This window comes from Chamaea fasciata, unplaced genomic scaffold (assembly GCF_029207755.1).
Source record: "Chamaea fasciata isolate MVZ Bird 193981 ecotype frontalis unplaced genomic scaffold, bChaFas1.0.hap1 SCAF_11, whole genome shotgun sequence".
Taxonomy (NCBI): Eukaryota; Metazoa; Chordata; class Aves; order Passeriformes; family Sylviidae; genus Chamaea; species Chamaea fasciata.
The window spans coordinates 22,156,214-22,174,168 of record NW_027094096.1 but is presented as its reverse complement, the minus strand read 5'-3'; the positions used below and the strand labels follow the sequence as shown (position 1 = coordinate 22,174,168).

The following is a 17,955-nucleotide window of genomic DNA, read 5'->3' as shown; positions in this document are numbered from 1 at the left end:
TCGGTACAAACCCCGGGGTGCTCGGTGCGAATCCCGGGGTGCTCGGTACAAACCCCGGGGTGCTCGGTGCGAATCCCGGGGTGCTCGGTACAAACCCCGGGATGCTCGGTGCGAACCCCGGGGTGCTCGGTACAAACCCCGGGGTGCTCGGTGCGAATCCCGGGGTGCTCGGTACAAACCCCGGGATGCTCGGTGCGAACCCCGGGGTGCTCGGTGCGAATCCCGGGATGCTCGGTGCGAACCCCGGGGTGCTCGGTACAAACCCCGGGATGCTCGGTACAAACCCCGGGATGCTCGGTGCGAACCCCGGGATGCTCGGTACAAACCCCGGGATGCTCGGTACAAACCCCGGGATGCTCGGTGCGAACCCCGGGATGCTCGGTACAAACCCCGGGATGCTCGGTGCGAACCCCGGGATGCTCGGTACAAACCCCGGGATGCTCGGTGCGAACCCCGGGATGCTCGGTGCGAACCCGAGGCGGCGGCCCCGCGCTGCCGCAGCCCCAGGGGTGGCACAGAGCGGCGCTGGCCCCGGCCGGGGCTGGCTCGGGGGCTGCCCCGGAGCTGCCCGGGGCTGGTGGCCAGGCCGCGCTCGCCCCTTTACCTGGTAGGAGCAGTTTTCCTGGTGAACCATCTCGGTGCATCATCCGCCGCTGCCGCCCCGCCGGCAGCGCCCGCAGCCGCCGCGGCCCCGGCGGGGGAGGAGGAGGAGGAGGAGGATGGGGAGAAGGCAGCAGGAGCAGCAGGAGGAGGAGGAGGCAGCCCGGGAAGATGGATGCGGCCGCGCTGCTCCGCCTGCGCAGCGGCGGCCCCGGGAGCGCGGGGGGGCCGGGCCGGGCCGGGGCCGCCTCCGCCCGCTCCGCTCCGGGCGGGGCCGCTGCCGCCCTGCTCCTCTCCAGGAGGGGGAACAAATCCCTCAAACCGCCCCCCAGGACACGGGGAGGCTCCCCCGGCCCCGGCGATGCTGCGGCAGCCGAAGGTCCAAGCCCCCCCCGAGCCCCCCGGGACCGGCCTGGCGGGGGATGGAGCGCGGCCCCGAGACACCCCGAAAACCAGCCAGCCCCGAAAGGCGAGCTCCAGACACCTTCCTTGTGCCTGCTGCCTCGGGAATGCCGCGCGGGAATTTCTGGGAGAGGCTGTGCCCTACATTCCCGGTTATTTTTACCTCCTGCAGGCGGCAGGGAGGGAGCGGAGCTCGGCCCCAGCGCCCACCTGGCCCCGGTGGTTTGGGGCACGGAAAGCCGGGGGACACGGGGAAAAGGCCCAGCTTGGATATCAGGGGAAATTCCCGCACTGAAGGGTGGGTTAAGCACGGGAAGGAGCTGCCCAGGGCAGCGGTGGAGTCACATCCCTGGAAAGGTTCAAAACCCGAGCGGATGGGGCACTTGGGAATGTGGTTCTGGGTGATTTTGGAGGGTTTTCCCAACCACGACACGAACCCCGAGAGCCTCATTTACAAGAGTAAAAGCACCCTCCGCGGCTGGAGGGTGAGGACACACCAAATGTCATTGTCAATCCTTGTTTTGTTTGGACACAGCTCATCCAAGGGACGCTAAAACACCCAGAGAGAGAGGACGGCGGGCTCACATCACGCCCTGGGCACTCCCAGGCAGGGAACAGCAGAAATTCCATGCCCTCTTCCCTCCTTTCCTTCAGCAAACTGGGATTTATCCTGCTCCTGGGCCCAGCTGTTCAGGGATTCATTCACATGACTGAAATCCGCGAACACTTGCTCAGGGCAGCTCGGATTTGATTCCCCCACACCAGATGTGCCTCTGGAAAAAAATAAAAGGCTTTTGTGGGATCATCACCCTGCCCCAGCTTTCCCGCCTTCCCACCAGCACAGACAGGCTGGAGCAGCTGTGGGAGGATGGATGGAGAGTCCCTGGAGTCCCTGTGCAGCTGGGGCACGGATGGAGAGAACCCCCAGATCCTCCTCCCCAGTGCTCTCTCTCCCCTGGAGCAGCAGACTTTAAAAAAAAAAAACCAAAAAAACACGCTTCATTTAAAAAGAAAAAAAAATTAATATATTCTGCATAAATTTTTAAGAGAGGGTGAAGTCATCCTTGGTTTTTCCTGGATCTGAAGAGAATCCCATTCAAGCAGACATCAAAATAAAAATCCATCCAAACAAACCATCCCCACTCGGCAGTTCGCTGCACAACCTTGGCTTTGTTGGGAGAAGGATCTGTGGCAAGCGAGCAGCGACTCAAATTCCATTTATTCTGTGCATCACAAGGAAAACTCCCAATCCCTCCCCTCATTCCCACCCAAAGCTTGGTGCCCAGCTCCCCATTTCTGGGGCTGGAGTGGATGGATCCCCCCCCCTCCCCAGGAATCAACAGCTTTTCCCTTTGGGAAAATGATCCCAGAGGGAGCCACGTTCACCTGCTGCACCAGAGCCACCTGTTCCCACACGGAGCCAGCCCCGGAGGTGGGAAAGGCCAGGAATTACCCTCGACCTCTGGATTTGCTCCTCTGCCCCAGCTCCATTTGCACTCCCCGGCAGGAAGGAGGTGGGCAGGCAGGTAGCGATTAAAGCTGAGAGGGATTAAAGGCAGGGAAAGGCTCCCGGCTCTTTTCCAGCTGGGTCAGCGGGGGGAAGCGATGCTCTTGGGTGAAGGATGAGCACAGGCTGCAGCTTTCCATGGAGCCACAATCCAGTGGGGAGCTCCTGGGAGCCCTACCAGCCTCTTCCCAGCTGGGAAAAGAAATCCAGGGGGTGCCTGCCCTGCCTGGTTTGCGTTTCTTAATGAGGCACCCCCTAATTTAAGGGGTCTGATACCGCTTGTGAGACGATCCAGATGAGTTTTCCCAAAGATTTCCCCAAAACCAGCTTGGGACAAGGAACGTGTGGCTGGGAAAACCCTGGAGAACATCTCCACAGGGTCTGACACAACACTGGGGTGAAACCTTTCCCTTCAAACCCTTCCAGGACTGGTCCAGGAGGATCGGGAAGGCGCTGCTCTGGGGGTGAGGTGGGCACCAGGAATGAGCCAGGCCTGATTCCTGCACGTCCACAGGGCCTCAGGACACAGGGAATTCAGGGAATTCAATCCCAAGGCACAGGCAGCACATCCCTGCCCACGGACACGCAGGGAAAAGAAACCCCAGCTTTACCAGACACTCCAACTCGTCCAGTGAAACAACAGAAATTCCATCATTGTTCCTCCTCAGAAGGACGAAACACCTGGCATCCCCAATTCTGGGCCAAAAGAGAGAATTTCTGCTTCCGGGCTTGTGTTTTTAGGATTTTTTCCCCCCCCATTCTTAAACTCACGGGAGCCCCCTGGCACATCCCAAGCCTTGTCCCCCTCCGGCGGCGCTGAGGTGGCCAAGGCAGGGCAGGGAATTCCCAAGTTTTCTGCTTTCCCTGGCTGCCCGAACTCCAAGGAAACCATTAACAGGGCGGAGGGAGGAGCACAGGGAGGTTATCGGCTCTCCCATCCTCGTTCCCGCTGGGAAAAACACTCCTTCAAAGGGATAAAGGCGGGCAGGGAAGGCGATCCCTCCCATTCCCAGTGCTGGGAGCCGTGCGAGGGAGGGAAGGGGAAGGATCCCGGATTATTACTCACACAGCAAAGCCACATCCAGCCCTTTTCCCGGCGTTTTTGGGGCATTTCCCACTGTCCCACACATTTATTTTTACACGCTCGTGTCGTGCTCTGCGCTGCAAAAGGCTTCATCCACAAACCTTGGGAACGGGAAAAAAAAAAAAAAAAAAAAAAAGCAGGAGCAGCAGCAAGGCAGCCCAGACATGGAATTATTCCCGCTGGAAACGCCAGGAATGTTTTCCTGCCCACAGGCATTCCCAGAGGGGCCTTATCAGGTGGGAAGGTTTGTTTTCCAGGCTGGTGTTGCCCAACCCACCCGGCTCCATTCGTGGTTTAGTTTGGTTTGGTGGCTTGTTGTTTTTTTTTTTTTTTCAAATCCCAAAATAAATACGCAGCTGGATTGTGGAGCAGGTGAAAATCAGGGAGGAGTTCAAGAGCTGGGAATGTTTTATCTCAGTTTTCAGAGAACTGCAGGACCGTGGAATGGTTTACTTCGGGAGGAATTTAAAGCCCATCCGGCCCCACCCCTGCCATGGGCAGGGACAACTCCACTGTCCCGGATTGCTCCAAGCCCTGTCCAGCCTGGCCTGGGACACTGCCAGGGATGGTCAATCCTTGGGAAAATCCATTCCAGGGCCTCACCATCCTCACAGGGAAGAATTCCTTCCCAAGATCCCATTTAACCTCTGGCAGTGGGAAGCCATTCCCTGTGTCCTGTCCCTCCAGCCCTTGTCCCCAGCCCCTCTCCAGCTCTCCTGGAGCCCCTTTAGGCCCTGGCAGGGGCTCTGAGGTTTCCCTGGAGTTTTCCCTTCTCCAGGTGAACATTCCCAGCTCTCCCAGCCTGGCTCCAGCCCTTGGAGCAGCTCCATGGAATCCTCTGGGATGATGGAAACAGGAATTAGATCCAGCATCCCGGGATTTCAGCTCTATTTGCTGATGATTTCCTGGGACTGAGGGATTTAGCTCCTCTTTAAGCCCAGCTAAAGCTTTCCCTGGGTTTAAATCCAGCAAGAAAAATAAAAGAAGAAGAAGGAAAAAAAAAAGGGATTATTTTTAATCAGTTAATACTCGACATCTGCTTGGGAAGGGGAGTGTTTGTTTGGATTACACCCATGGATAATGCTCTGCACTGTTCTGGTTTTGTTGGAGCGAGATGATGCCCAGGGGTTTTCGCTCATTTTGCTCCAGGTGGGAATAAACCTCCAACAGGTTAAGGACCCAAAGTCCTCCCTTTTTCCATGCCTTTTTTTTACTTCCCTGGAATTTTCTGGAGCCCCTTACAAGCAGCACCTTCACAGGCCTCACCTGAAGCACCAGAAATGGATTTGGAATAAAAAACCACACAACCAGACCAAGATTCTCCCTTTCCAAAAAGCCTGGAGCAGAAGGATCCAGCAATTCCCTGATTCCTCCCATGTCAAACACTTCACGGGGAATTGCAGGGACTCATTTAAGCCACCCAAGTATTTATAACTCTCCAGTGATATAAAAGTCACCCAACATATGGAAAACAAGCGGATTTTTCTTTTTTTTTTTTTTTTTTTTCCCCATGGAAGCCATCCAGGAAGGCTCAATGGCACCACACAGACTTCATTTCATTTCATTTCATTTCATTTCATTTTCAGTTGGACAATTTCTAAAGCTGGATCAGGAGGGCTTCAAAGGGAATTTTGAGGAGCTCTGATGGTGAAGTCTGAGCCCACCAAGGATTCACTGCTGGGAATGGAGAAGGGAAGGATCCAGGGAAACCTTGCAGGGCCTAAAGGGGCTCCAGGAGAGCTGGAGAGGGGCTGGGGACAAGCGCTGGAGGGACAGGACACAGGGAATGGCTTCCCACTGCCAGAGGTTAAATGGGATCTTGGGAAGGAATTCTTCCCTGTGAGGATGGTGAGGCCCTGGAATGGATTTTCCCAAGGATTGACCATCCCTGGCAGTGTCCCAGGCCAGGCTGGACAGGGCTTGGAGCAGCCTGGGATGGTTGGAGGTGTCCCCATGGCAGGGATTGGGACTGGAAAACCTTGAAATTCCTTCCCGGGCAAACCATCCCGTCTCCATCAATTTATCTCCAGCACTTCAGGAGTGTGGGGAGACAGCAGAGAAAAGCTCCAGCTGCCTCCTTGCAATTTGATTTATTTCTATTGTTAGGAATCAAGAGTTCTCCGGGAAATGCAGCATTCCCAGCGTGCAGAATCTATGGAGAACAGCAGCTTTTCAGCAGGAAAAATCAGTTTCCATCTGAGCATCAATAAATTCCCATATTCCTCGCTCTGCAGCAAGATCTGGGAGAGGATTTGTAGCAAATCCCATCAGCTCCAAACGATTTTCCCCCAGTTTTGGCTGGCATACACAGACCTGACATTCCCAGGAAACAGAGGGATCGGCCTGGGTGGGATATGCCAAATCAAACCTCACTCAGCTCAGGGCAGGGCCAGCTGTTCCCAGAGAATTCCCCGTCCCTGAGGATGACAGAGTGTCCCTGGCTGGAGCAGCTGTGGCCCAGCTCCTCCCTGTGCCAGGAGCAGCCTGGCACTGCCGGCCGGGACATCCGCACCCGGCACGGAATTCCCAAATCTCTGCCTCCAAATCCCGTTTCCTGCTCCAAGCTGGGCTGGGCTGAGGGATGCTGGCAGCAGCAGGATGCACCCATCCACTCCCAATCCCACCTGGGAAAGATTCCCAAAGTTTCAGGTCCGTATTGATCCAGAATAAAGCAAAATCATTTCAAGCGACACCCTCGTCTGATCTCCGATAACAAATTTGGGAGGAGTTTTTATCAGCCCTGCTCAGATCCATGGGCAGCACATCCAGCCAGATTTTCCTTGTCCCTCCTCTCCCCATTTATTTGGTTCATTTTAATTTTTCCAATAAAAACTTGCTATATTTGAAAAGAGATTTGAAACATACAAAGTTGCCCCCTCCAGCCCCGTCAAAACGGCAGCAGGGAGAGGAATTAATGGATTTTTCCGAGAGGGGAAAAATGGCCCAGCAAGGGATTTTCCCTGAGGATGAAGGACAGGGTGAAGCAGGAATTATTTGGGAACCTTGCTGGATTGGGAGCACAAACAGGAATTCCACGTCCCTGACTCAACACTTCAGTTACTGGTCTGGAATATATTTCTGGATGGAATACAAAGCCCTTAGAACTGTGGCAAAATCCCTGAAATTGCAGGCTGAGGGAAGCCTCAGCTGATTTAAATGCAGGGGATTGATTAATTAATTAATTAATTACTCCTCGAGTGTGGTGTGTCCAGTGTGCTGCATTTACCCAGCCACAAAAAATCCAGTTATTAATTATAAATAAAGCACTGAGCCAGAGGGCAAAAATCTGGCAATTTGAGGATGGGATTATCCCACTGCCATCACTTCCAGCCCATCCATCCTTTTTTTCTATTCCCTTTGTGCTTCCTGGTGGGAACAGCTGAGAGGCCTGATTTCTTCATGGCTTTATTTTGCGATTTTAATTGCAAAAGGGGTGGCAAAAAACCCGGGGCTGGGACTCGCAGGCCGAAAAAAAAAAATAAACACAGCACATTCCACAAAGTGCACGTGGAATGAGAAATTGTCTTCTTCAACAGAGCCAGACACCAAAACCAGGAGTATCCCGAGCCAAACAGGTGACAGCAGCGGCCTTTAAATGCCTCCTCAAAGAAGGAGTGACTTTGCAGGGACAAATCTTCCTCTGAGTCACGGTCGGGACAAAAATAGAAGGGGATTTTTGCCTCAGCTCCAAAGGCTGATGCCCAAAACTCCAAAGTTTCTCTGGGCAGAAATCCACTCTTTTTGAGGGGCCTCCTTAAAATACGTCCCCCAAACCCGAGAGGTTTCAAACCCTGCAGGGATTTTGGGGAGGACGGACTTTGATTTTTTTGTGGCTGGATAAATGCAGGTGGCCACACCGCACTCAGGGTTAATTAATTAATTAACGAATCCCCTGGATTGAAATCAGCTCGGTTCCCTCTGCCTGCAGTTCCAGGGATTTTGCCACAATTCAAAAGGGTTTCGTGTTCCATCCAGAAATGGCTTTTGGCCCCAGACCGGGAACTTAATGGTTGCCAAGAGGAGGAGGTGGGATTTCTGTACCTGCTCCCACCCCGGTGACATTTCCACAGAATCCCTGCTCTCCCAGCCTGATTAAAGCCCTGCTCTTGCTCCAGGATCATTTTCAGTCCCCAGCCTTTAAAAAGTGGAGGAAAAGATGATTTTTGGAGTTTGTCTCCTCGCCCCAGGGTCACTGGGAGAAAGGAAAAAAAAAAAAAGGAATCCTCTTGTCTGCAGCTGCCTGGGTCACACAAAGGTGATTCTTCTTCCCTGGGTGTCACTGCCAGCTCCAAAAACAATTCCCTCAGGGACGAGAAACCCCAGCCCTGCCTGCTCTGGACAAGCACTGAGGTGCAGAGTGAGTGTTTTAAATCAGACAGGGCAGGCGGAGCGAGCAGGAGGCTGGAAAAAGCTAAAAATACCAGGATAAGCAAGGGTGGATCCCAGCTGAGCCTCATTAGTCATGGAGCGAGGGAGCTGCTGGTGGCACAGCAGCACCATATAAGAGCAAGAAAACAACTCTGGTCTCTTAAATCTCCTTTTTTTTTTTTCCCTCTCCCTCTCCTGTTCCACCTCAGGCTTTTTTTTTTTTTTTTCCCCCCCCTTTGCTCTGGCAGCCTGCAGCTTTTCCTGCTCCTTTAGTTTTCCTGGAATCTTTCCACAGGCTGGAGATCCCGGGTGGTTCGTTTGGAGGTGTCTGCTGGGATGGGGCCAGATTTCACAGACAGGCACGGGACGGGTTATTAGAGGTTGGATTTGGGGTTTTTCTTTCTTTTTTCTTTTTTTTTTTTCCCCATTTACACCATCAGGTCGAGCCTTTGAGTCAAGCCATGGGGACAGGTGTGAAATGTGGGAAACCCTGCTCCATGTGATTTACGGACAGCCTGGATTGGTATTTCCTGGGAACAGGGATGATTCCTGCAGCCTCTGAGCAGGGAGAAGGGCTGCCGGAGCTCTGAGCACCTTGTTTGAGTCACTGAAATATTATTAATATATGGAAATGTCGGCCAATTTGATCACTTGAGGATGGATCCAAAGGAATTCCAGGAGAACAGGGGGTCAAGGCCGTAGCCAAGGATCTCAGGAGCATGTCCTGATTTTCACCTGCTCTGCCCTTCCCAGTAACAGACCCTTGGAAAAGGTCCTGGAGGTGTTTTTCCAGCAGGATGTTTCCCTTCCCAACAGCTCCCAGGTCAGCCCCAAGCTGGGAGCCCTCCTCTCAGGAAAAGCCTCTTGGATCTTTGCAAGGCTCAGCTAAAAGTTGCCTTTAAACCAAGAAATGAGAGATGAGACAGCAGCAGGAGAAAGGAAAGGCCGGCTGGAACGTGCCAGGAAAAATGCTAAAAGCTGGGATATTATGCATTCATGCAAATGCAGAGAATTCCAGATGGGGGGAAAAAAAAAATGATCCCCACAATTATTTTTCTTCTGAACTCCTAAGAACAATTGCTCATCAAACACCTGCCAGGCCAAGGAGCCGGAGGAGAGGACGACCCTGGTACAGGAACGTTGCTCTTTCCCCAAATCCCTCTTCAATAAATCCAATGGAGGGATTACACGGAAATAAAACAAAAAAAAAAAAGTTGGGATTCAATTTTTAATAACTCGCTAAAAGCATTTGGATTCCCCACGGGCCACGCAGCTTTTGTGTGCATAAAGCATCCAGCACTTTATAATAAGAGTTCTCTTTCCTTTTTTTACCATTGCCTCTACCAGAGAGAGGATTAAACCTCAGCCTGGCACTCGTCTTCCCTGGGAAATCCTATTTCCTCTCGGATTTCCAGAGGAACCAGCAGGAAGAAATGGCCCCGGGGTGTGATTTTCCTCATTAAAGGAGATCTATGGATCACCAGATGGGGGCTATAAATAAGATCTCCCACTCTGGTGACGCACAAACGGCTCGGCAGGGAAAGATGAGGGTGCCCCAAAATGATCTGAGGGCCTTGGAAAAAGCTGGAAAAGCTCCAGGGAAAGAGGGATTATGGAGCACCTCGTGTGAAAGGATAATTGGAAGAGGGAAAAATCGTTTTCCGCCGAATCCATGGGAGCTCTGCTGGAGCAGGATTGATTTCAGAGCCAGAGCTGGGAGAGAGACTTTCTCTTTTTTTTTAATCTTTTTAGTTCTAACTGACGAAATTCCAGCACAACAGCAGAATTATTCGAGATTGAAGAGCCTGAACACACCAAATTCTGGTTCTCCTCAGCCCCCCTCAGCAGCGTCCCTGAATTCCACAGGAATTCCTGGATCACCGTGTCCAGCCTTGGAAAATATGGAACTGAGCAGGTGATGGGATTATTTTCAACAGCTTCATTTTTATAAAATTCAATTAATACCCACTGTGAGACACGGGGAGAAGCTGGGAAATCGCATTTCCTCCCCGTGGGGATTACCGCCGACTTTGGTGAATTACACCGGGATTTCGTATGTCCTTTCAAGAGGCTTTCTCCTCCAAAAAAGTCCGTTTTTTTCCCCCTAAATCCAATGGTCCCTTAAAGCTCCTTTGGGCTGCGGCACCTCCTGAGGAGATGGGGACACAAATTCGTGTCACTGATATTGATTGTCCTGATTTTTTTTTTTTTTTTGCTGTTGGGAGTAGGAATAACGCCGCTTCGAGCGATTTCTTCCCAGTTTCCACACAAGCTTTATAAAACAATCAAGTGCTGCACCTGCTTTTCCAACCAGCTCAATGCAAACCACCTTAAATCCAGGCAGAGAGGAAGAAGGAAACAAATCACAATTCCTGCTGTTCTTATCACTGCTAAGGCAACCCTGCTGCTCACAGAAACAAACTCTCTGGGGGGTGTGGGGGGTGTCTGGAGCGTTATTTGGAACATTTAAACAAAGCTTTAAATATTTAAACGATATTTAAATCATTTAGAATAATTAGAACATCCCTGAGGCCCCTGGAATTTTGGAGGCAGGACAGTCCCGGTTTTTCCAGGGCTCCTCAGCAGATCTTCAACGTGGTTGGGGTTGCACTGAATAAATCCCTTTTTTTTTTTTCCTGGTTTTTAAATATCCTCTGGCTACAATTTCTCCCTCCACGTGCACCTGGATTTTCCCCAATCCCAGGTGTTCCAGGCACCCCATCCCACAGGCAGAGCACATCCATCCTCTCCATCTGTATGGAAAATCAGGGGTTTTGCACAGCACAGGGCAGTTGTGGGAATTAAACCTCCCCCTGCCTCGCATTTATCCCACTTAATAAGCCAGGAATATTTGCCTAAGTACATAATTATTATCCTGGGAAATCAAAATTCCTGCTGCCTGCTGCTATTCCAACCTGAGACACTTGGGTTCAAGTGGGAATTTGAAGAATTAGGGGAGGGATGCAAAGCTCCAGAATCTCCCTTTTTTAAAAAACAAAAACCCCACTGTTCGGAGATATTCCAAATTTTGCTTGGCATAAAGGCTCACCCCTCTCCTTGGAAATCCTTTGGATTTCTTACTCGTGATTCCCAAACACCAAAAACGGTCACTTATAATAAAATTTACCGGTTTTGCAGAGCCAGATCACAACCGTGATCCCGTAGCGTCGCATTAAAGGGAGAGTCACTGCTGCCTGCACCACAGTTAGCGCTAAAAAAATTCCAACTTTTCCAGCTTTTCCACATCCCACGGGGAACATTCACTCACCGACCAACTGGACTCCATCACCTGGAGGAATTCACGTGATGGCAGCACTGGGAGAAAGGAGAACCATCCCTCCAGGCGGAACCCACAGGCTGCTCCCCCTTGTGCTTGGCAATTCCTTCAAGGAAAGGCTCAGGGATGGGAAGCAAGTTTTTCCTCAAGTTTTCCCTCAGGGTTTTTAACCCTGGGAGTTTTGCCTGGCTCGGTTTGAGAAGCACCAAAGGCCCATCCCTCCAATCTACGGAATTCCCAGACCAAGCAGCCTGATGGTTTTTTTTTTCCCCAAGGGAATGGCTCTGCTCGCTCGGGCAGGATCAGGAATCTCCCAGCCAACCTTTGAGCTGGGTGGGAAGTGGCCAAAGTCCAGATCCACCAGCAGCAGCTGCGTCGTTCCTGCAGCTCATCCCACCCCCAGGACACTGGAACGAGGCAGAATTACAGCTTTTTCCACGCTCCAAAGGTTTGTTTTCCACGCCAAAGCCTCACAACAACAAATAAATTGGCCCTGGAGAACCTCCCTGAACGTGGATTTCCCTTCTCCAGGTGCCCGGGGAGGAGTTTGGTGCTCGGATCCAGCAGGGACAGGAGGTGTCAGGGGGACAGGGAAGGTCTGGCTGAGCAGTGACAGAAATGCAATTTCCTGCAAGCCCCGAGGCAGATTTTGGGAAGCAGAAATTCCTACATTGACAGCTCCTGGCCGGAACAATTCCTTCCAGGCATTAATCGTGCTCCCAACACTCCCACCCCAGACATCCTCACATCCCTGGGGAGGAGGGAACTCACACTTCAGGCCGGCTCAATGAAGCAATTAATGCTTATTTTAAGTGAGAACCACCCCACTGACAACCTCCAAGCCAATATTTGCTCCCTGAATGCTCCGAGGTGGATCCAGGCTTTACACCAAAGGTCTGGGCCTGATCCCAGCCCTCATTCCCAAAAATCCTGCTCCACCAACACTCCCACGTGGCTTGAACAAGAACCTGTTGGCTCCGTTTCTCTCCTCCCTCTCGCCAGGCTGGTCCGCACATTTTTCCTTCCATTTCGATCCACGAAAATCAGATCCCTGCCCATGGCCGGTTATGAAATGATTTCAAGGTTGTAGCCCGTGCTTCATTAGCTTCAAATGTTCAGAGAGACCCAGGCAAGGACGAGGTGTTCACATGGTCCACGCGGAATTCTGGAATATCCTGGGTTAACCCTGAAGTCTTCTCCCGGAATCGCTAAGGTGGAAAAGCCCTCTGAGACCATCCAATCCAAGAATTAATCCACCACCACGGTCTTCACGGATAAACCACGTCCCCAGGAGCCACTCCCACGCTTTTTGAACACTTCCAAGAGGTTTCCAGCATTTTCCAAAGGCAGACCTGAGGCTTTTCCACCCTCTCCAAGGTGAGTTCAGGACTCTGGATGTTCTTTGCTGCCTTTCAGGGTCGCCCCGTGGGCAGCTCCAAGGGAAGCAGGAGCACCATGCCCACCTCCAGAGGCTCAGGACAGCCTGGAGGACCAGAGCAGCTGGAAGGACACAGGTTTAACTTCCCAAAACGCTGGAAATGCAGGAGTCCAAGTGTCTGGAGAGATGTGCGATTCCTCGGATTCACCTCCACAGGGATGGGATAACGGCATCCATCCATCTCACAGCACAGGCAGGAACATTCCAGATGTGAAAAGATAAAATAGGGACCCAAGCACATCCTTCTCCATGCAGAAAGCTCCGGCAGAAGTCCTGGAAGCTGTAGGGACGAGCTTTTAGCAGCACTGCCTGCCCTAAGCCTTGTGGGCAGCAAAATTCCTCCCGCAATTCCAGCCCTCCCTGGGCAGCCTGGCACGGCCCAGCCTGCCTGAGCCACTTCCCCTCCAGCCAGCGTTTCCTTAATTGACTCCAGAACCTGCAGATATTCCTCCCAGCCAATCCATCCTATTGATTGCAATTATCCTCCGAGAGGCAAAGGGAGGGATATTAAAGCCATTAAGGCAGATTTGGATTTGATTGGAGCCATTAGCGGAGCCTCACCGCTTCCCCGGCACCTCCACAGGGACACAAAGCATCCCATGGCACATTTGGGACCACTCTGGTTGCAGCCAGGAGTTGAGGAAAGGAGGAAAAAGGAGAAAAAAATAATAAATAAATTGGGAGGGAGTGGCTTCCTGCAGCTGGGTGAGGAGATTGAGCCAAGCATCTCCACAGCGAAGCTTCCAAGCAGCAAGTGCCTTCAGGAAAGAGGTTTCTCCTCTTAGGTGGAGGCCAGAAAACTCAAGAGTCACCTGACACAGCCCAGCAGGCTTGGAGGGACTTCTGCCACTCAATCCGGCCCCCCAAAAAAGTCATTTCACCCTTTCTGGGGGGAGAGAGACAGGAATATTCTCCATTTCTAGACAGCATTTGCCCACCTGGGACCCTCCCAGAGGGAGCTGGGGGCATTCCAGCCAGCCCTCACCCCCGGAACAGCCTGCCCATGGACATGGAACATCCAGGATCCAAAAATTAATCGCCCACCACATCCATGGCCACCCCAACCCGCTGGGCCTCTGCTTGTCTCAGCAGCGGGGCTGCCAGTGCCAAGCAGAAGTTGCCAAATCCTTCCCAAATTTCCTGGTAGGAGCTTCTCAGGCACCGTCACCTTTGTCTGCACCCTGAGGGAGCAGCCCTGGCCCTCACATCCTGTCTGCGCCGTGTAATCCCACCTGGAAGCTGAACAACAGCCTTTTCCATGGCATTAACATCATTCACGTTCCCTTTTCCAGCCTTTCCAGCGACTCAGGGCACATGTCTGCTCTGCGGATGTCACCAGAGGTCCCTCATCATTGAAACCTTTCATTTAGTCCAGCTGCAGCATCCCCAACCCAGCCCAGATCCTCCCGGCTGGGAAAACCTCCTAAAAACATGGTAGAGCTTCCGTGGGAGAGGGAATTTCCTTCTCCTGTGAGTCCAGCATGGTCCACACCCCTGAGCACAGTCAGGGTGGGACGGCCAGGGCACAGCACAGCCCTGGGGATCAGCAGAGATCCCTGGATCCGGGCTGGGATGCTCAGCCAGGGCCAGGGAGGAGGGATGGAGCAGGCAGGGATGCAATGGAGAGGAGCAGAGCCCCAGGGAGCAGCAAAGCTGAGGCCACACCAGCCCCTGATGGGTCACCCCTGTCCCCCTGGGGTGACCCCTGCCCTGCCTTCACTTGGGGCATGAGAAACCCCCGGAAAATCAGGGCCTGACGGCTGAAAAATCTGAATAAATCACCCTAATAAAACCACCTCAATGAAACATGTCTCCCAGATTCCTGGGAGCAGCAAGCAGCCGAGGAAACACCTCCACTCCAAGCTGCTTTCACATCCCACCCTGATTCCCCACCCCAGCCAAGGCTTTTCCCACCGAAATCCCCCTTTTCCCGAGGAATCCTGCAAGCAATCCAGTGCATTTCCCTGCATTTGCTCCCCGGCTGCCTCCTCCCCATGATCCCCGTGTTTACAAACACTCGGGCTTCCAGCGGGGCAAGGCGAGGGTTTGTTATAAACACTGAACCGCAGGGAAAGGTCAAGGGCAGGGAAAACAAAAATAAAAAGAGGGATTTGCACTTGGGTCTGGTTCAGTTCTGGGGACACGCAGCTGGTGGGACACGCTGGGAGGGACAGGGGGTGTCCTGGGGACATCAAACATCCCTTCCCAGCCAGCCAGGAGGGGAAATGTCCCTCCGCAGCAGCCCTTTGATCCAGGTGGGAAGTGGGAGGAGCAAACTGGAACATTTCCTCCTCCTCCTCCTCCTCATCCCTGGGAGCCAAGGGAAGGGGAATCCCGGAGCAAAGGTGCCTCCAGGACAGCTGCGGAGTGCAGAAAGTCTCCCCAGGGCCACAAACACCGGGAAAATCCCAACTGCAGAGTGGCAGCCTCCAGATCCTGGCAGTGAGGAGTCCTGGAGCTCAGTCCCACCCATGGGAGATGCTCTCCATGCCCAAATCTGGCTGTCCAGCCAGCCCCGGATCTGCACAGCACAAACTCCAACACGGGACAAGTCAGGGCGTGAGGCAGCCCCAATTCCTTCCAGAGCCTCCCTGCCTGGAGGAGGGAATGGCAGGAAGGAGGAGGAAAATCCTGACAGGGGTAGAATTCCTTAGGTGACAGCTCACCTGGTTAAACTCATGCCTGGAGGCAAAGAGTTTCCAGCAGCGCCAGCAGAGCCGATCAGATAATGCTGGAGAAATCAGCTCTCAAACCACAAAAAATGAGGAGTGGTTTTTTTCTTTTTGGTGTTTTTTCTTTTTCCTTTTTTTTCAGGCTGAGTTCCTGCACAAATGACTGTAATTAAAGCTGTTACCTGTCAGTTCCTCAAGGCACTGAGGCTCCAGTGTTCAGGCTTTGGGGAAAAAAAAAACCAAACCATCCCTGCATGGCAGCAGTCCCACTCATCCCTCAGCTTACTCATCCTGCCCAGCACCCACCCAGATTTGTCACCAATTAGTTGTAATTCAAGGATCCAGGGGGAAATCCCCACCTCCCCGAGCGAGGTGACTTCACAGGAAGTTAGGGCACGGAATGCCTTTTAAACAACAAAAAGAAAAATCATGGAAAGAAAAAAAAAAAAAAAAGAAAAAAGATCATGTGCGCCAGAGGCGAGGCCAGGGGGGTACGGCTGGGGAGGCACACAGGCGTTCCTCAGCCATCCAAAGGCTCCTGCAGAGCTTCCAGGAGAGCTTTCGGTGGATTCCTTTGGAATTCATACATTATGGAAGAGCCTCAGCCCTGCCGTGTCACCGGCGCGTCTGCAGCGCTTGTTCCTCTCACATCACTGCGGCTCAGAAGTTCTGTGCGATTCCCAAACCGCCCTGGATAAAACGGGATGGGGCCGCGATTCCCGGGGGGTTTGTGTAAAAACAGCAGCGGGGGCTTCATCCTGACTGACCCCGGGGCCTTGGGAAGGTTCTTTCCCGCGGGGAAGGAGAGCACACAGCCTGGGAAAAGCTGATATTCCTCGGCCTCTCCAAGGGGAGCCGACTCGGAGCCAGCCGGGTGGTGGCACCCGGACACCAGCCCCCGCCACAGCCCTGGAGCTGCAGGGAACCAGCCCCACCAGTGCCCAAGGATGCTCCGGAGAAAGTTGCAGAATCGTGGAATGGTTTGGGATGGAAGGGACCTTCAGACTCATCTCATTCCCTGCCATGGGCAGGGCACCTTCTACTATCCCAGGTGCATCCAAGCCCCGTCCAATCCGGCCCTGGACACTGCCAGGGACAGTCACAGCTTCTCTGGCAATTTCAGCCCAGCTGCTCTCCACCCTCTTTGGGCAGGAACAATTCCTGCCCAAAATCCAATCTAAATCTACCACCGTGCAGTTCAAAGCCATTCCCTGTGTCCTGTCCCTCCATGCCTTGTCCCCAGTCCCTCTCCAGCTCACCTGGAGCCCCTTCAGGCCCTGCCAGGGGCTCTGAGGTGTCCCTGGAGCCTTCTCCTCTCCAGGTGAGCACCCCCAGCTCTCCCAGCCTGGCTCCAGAGCAGAGGCGCTCCAGCCCTTGGAGCATCTCCGTGGCCTCCTCTGGCTTCTCTCCAACACCTCCACATCCTCCAGGCGGATCCGGCAGTCCCGGCAGCATCCCCTCCGCGCGAGATCCCACCACCCCAAACCAACACCCCGCTCCCCCCGCCCCCAGCAGCGCTCCCCACTCACCGAGGCGGGGCTGGCCCGCGCCTTTCGCTCCTGCTCCCGGCACTGCAGCCCGGCCAGGTGCCTCTCCAGGGCTGCCCAGTCCATGGCCGGGGGCTGCGGGTCCCGGGGGGGCCGCGGGTCCCGGGGGGGCCGCGCCCCTGCGCTCCTCCTCCTCCCTCCGGGCCCCGCGTTCGCTCCGCGCCGCCGCTGCGCGGGGTCCGAGCGGGGCGGGGGCCGCGGGCGGGGGCAGCGCCGGGCAGCGCCGGCCGCGGGGCCGCAACGGCGCCCATGGGCGGCCGGGCAGGGCGGCGGGGACGGCGGGGAGCCCCCGTCCTCCTCCTCCTCCTCCTCCTCTTCCTCCTCCTCCGAATCGTCCAGCGCCGCCAGGTCCAGGCTGCTGGGGGACGGCGAGGACTTGCCCTCCGAGCACGGCGTGGCTTTGCTGGAGTTGGATTCCGAGCTGGAGCGGCTGCTGCCGGCGTCGCTGCCTAAATCCATGCCATCCTCCCGGGAATCCTGCCGGAGAGAAGCGGAGGGCAGCCCGCGGCAGGGATGCCCGGAGCCGTGGCTGCCCGCCGGGCACGGGAAACGCCGGCCCGGGGCCGCCCCCGCGCTCCGGAGCTGCCGCCGGCCCCGGGCGGAGCGGGCGGGGGCGGAGCGGGGCCGGGCTCCGGCTCCGCCGCTCGGGAGCTGCGGGAAACGCCGGCTGGCGGCGAGGAGACACCGCTCCGACGGGCACTAAACCGCCTGTTCTGGTGTTTCATGGAATTATTCTCTTTTCTCTCTCTCTCTCTCTCTCTCTTTTTTTTTTTTTTTTTTTTTTTTTTTTATTTATTTAATTTATTTTTTTTTAATTGTGACTAGGATGTTAGCTGATGGCGTTGTGAGAGCTGTTGTAACAGAGGTTTTTTTGGTTATCAAAAAAATGATTGTTATTCTTTATTTCCGCAGTTCTTAGGTCGGGACGGTCCCAAGTGATCCCCGAGCATCAATCCAGGCTGGTTAGAGAGTGGATCAGATCAGGCCGGAGGGAAAAGGTTTGGGGGTGTGGGTGGAAGAGAAGCTGATCCTGAGCCGGCCCCAGGCACTGACAGTGCCG

The 17,955-nt window shown here is 54.1% G+C and overlaps 1 protein-coding gene across 4 annotated transcripts in view; it reads right to left on the bottom strand.

Moving 5' to 3' along the window:
- The window catches only part of SCHIP1 (schwannomin interacting protein 1), a 79,251-nt gene that overhangs the window by 17,019 nt on the left and 44,277 nt on the right, over positions 1–17,955 (bottom strand). For 2 of the 4 annotated variants that reach the window (XM_066193669.1, XM_066193670.1), the window contains one exon: positions 16,878–17,372. In XM_066193669.1, coding sequence (XP_066049766.1) covers positions 16,878–17,372 — 495 coding nt within the window. Of the gene's footprint in view, positions 1–604; positions 736–3,575; positions 4,115–16,877; positions 17,373–17,955 lie in introns of those variants that run through there. The other 2 variants (XM_066193671.1, XM_066193673.1) reach the window with 2 other exon arrangements.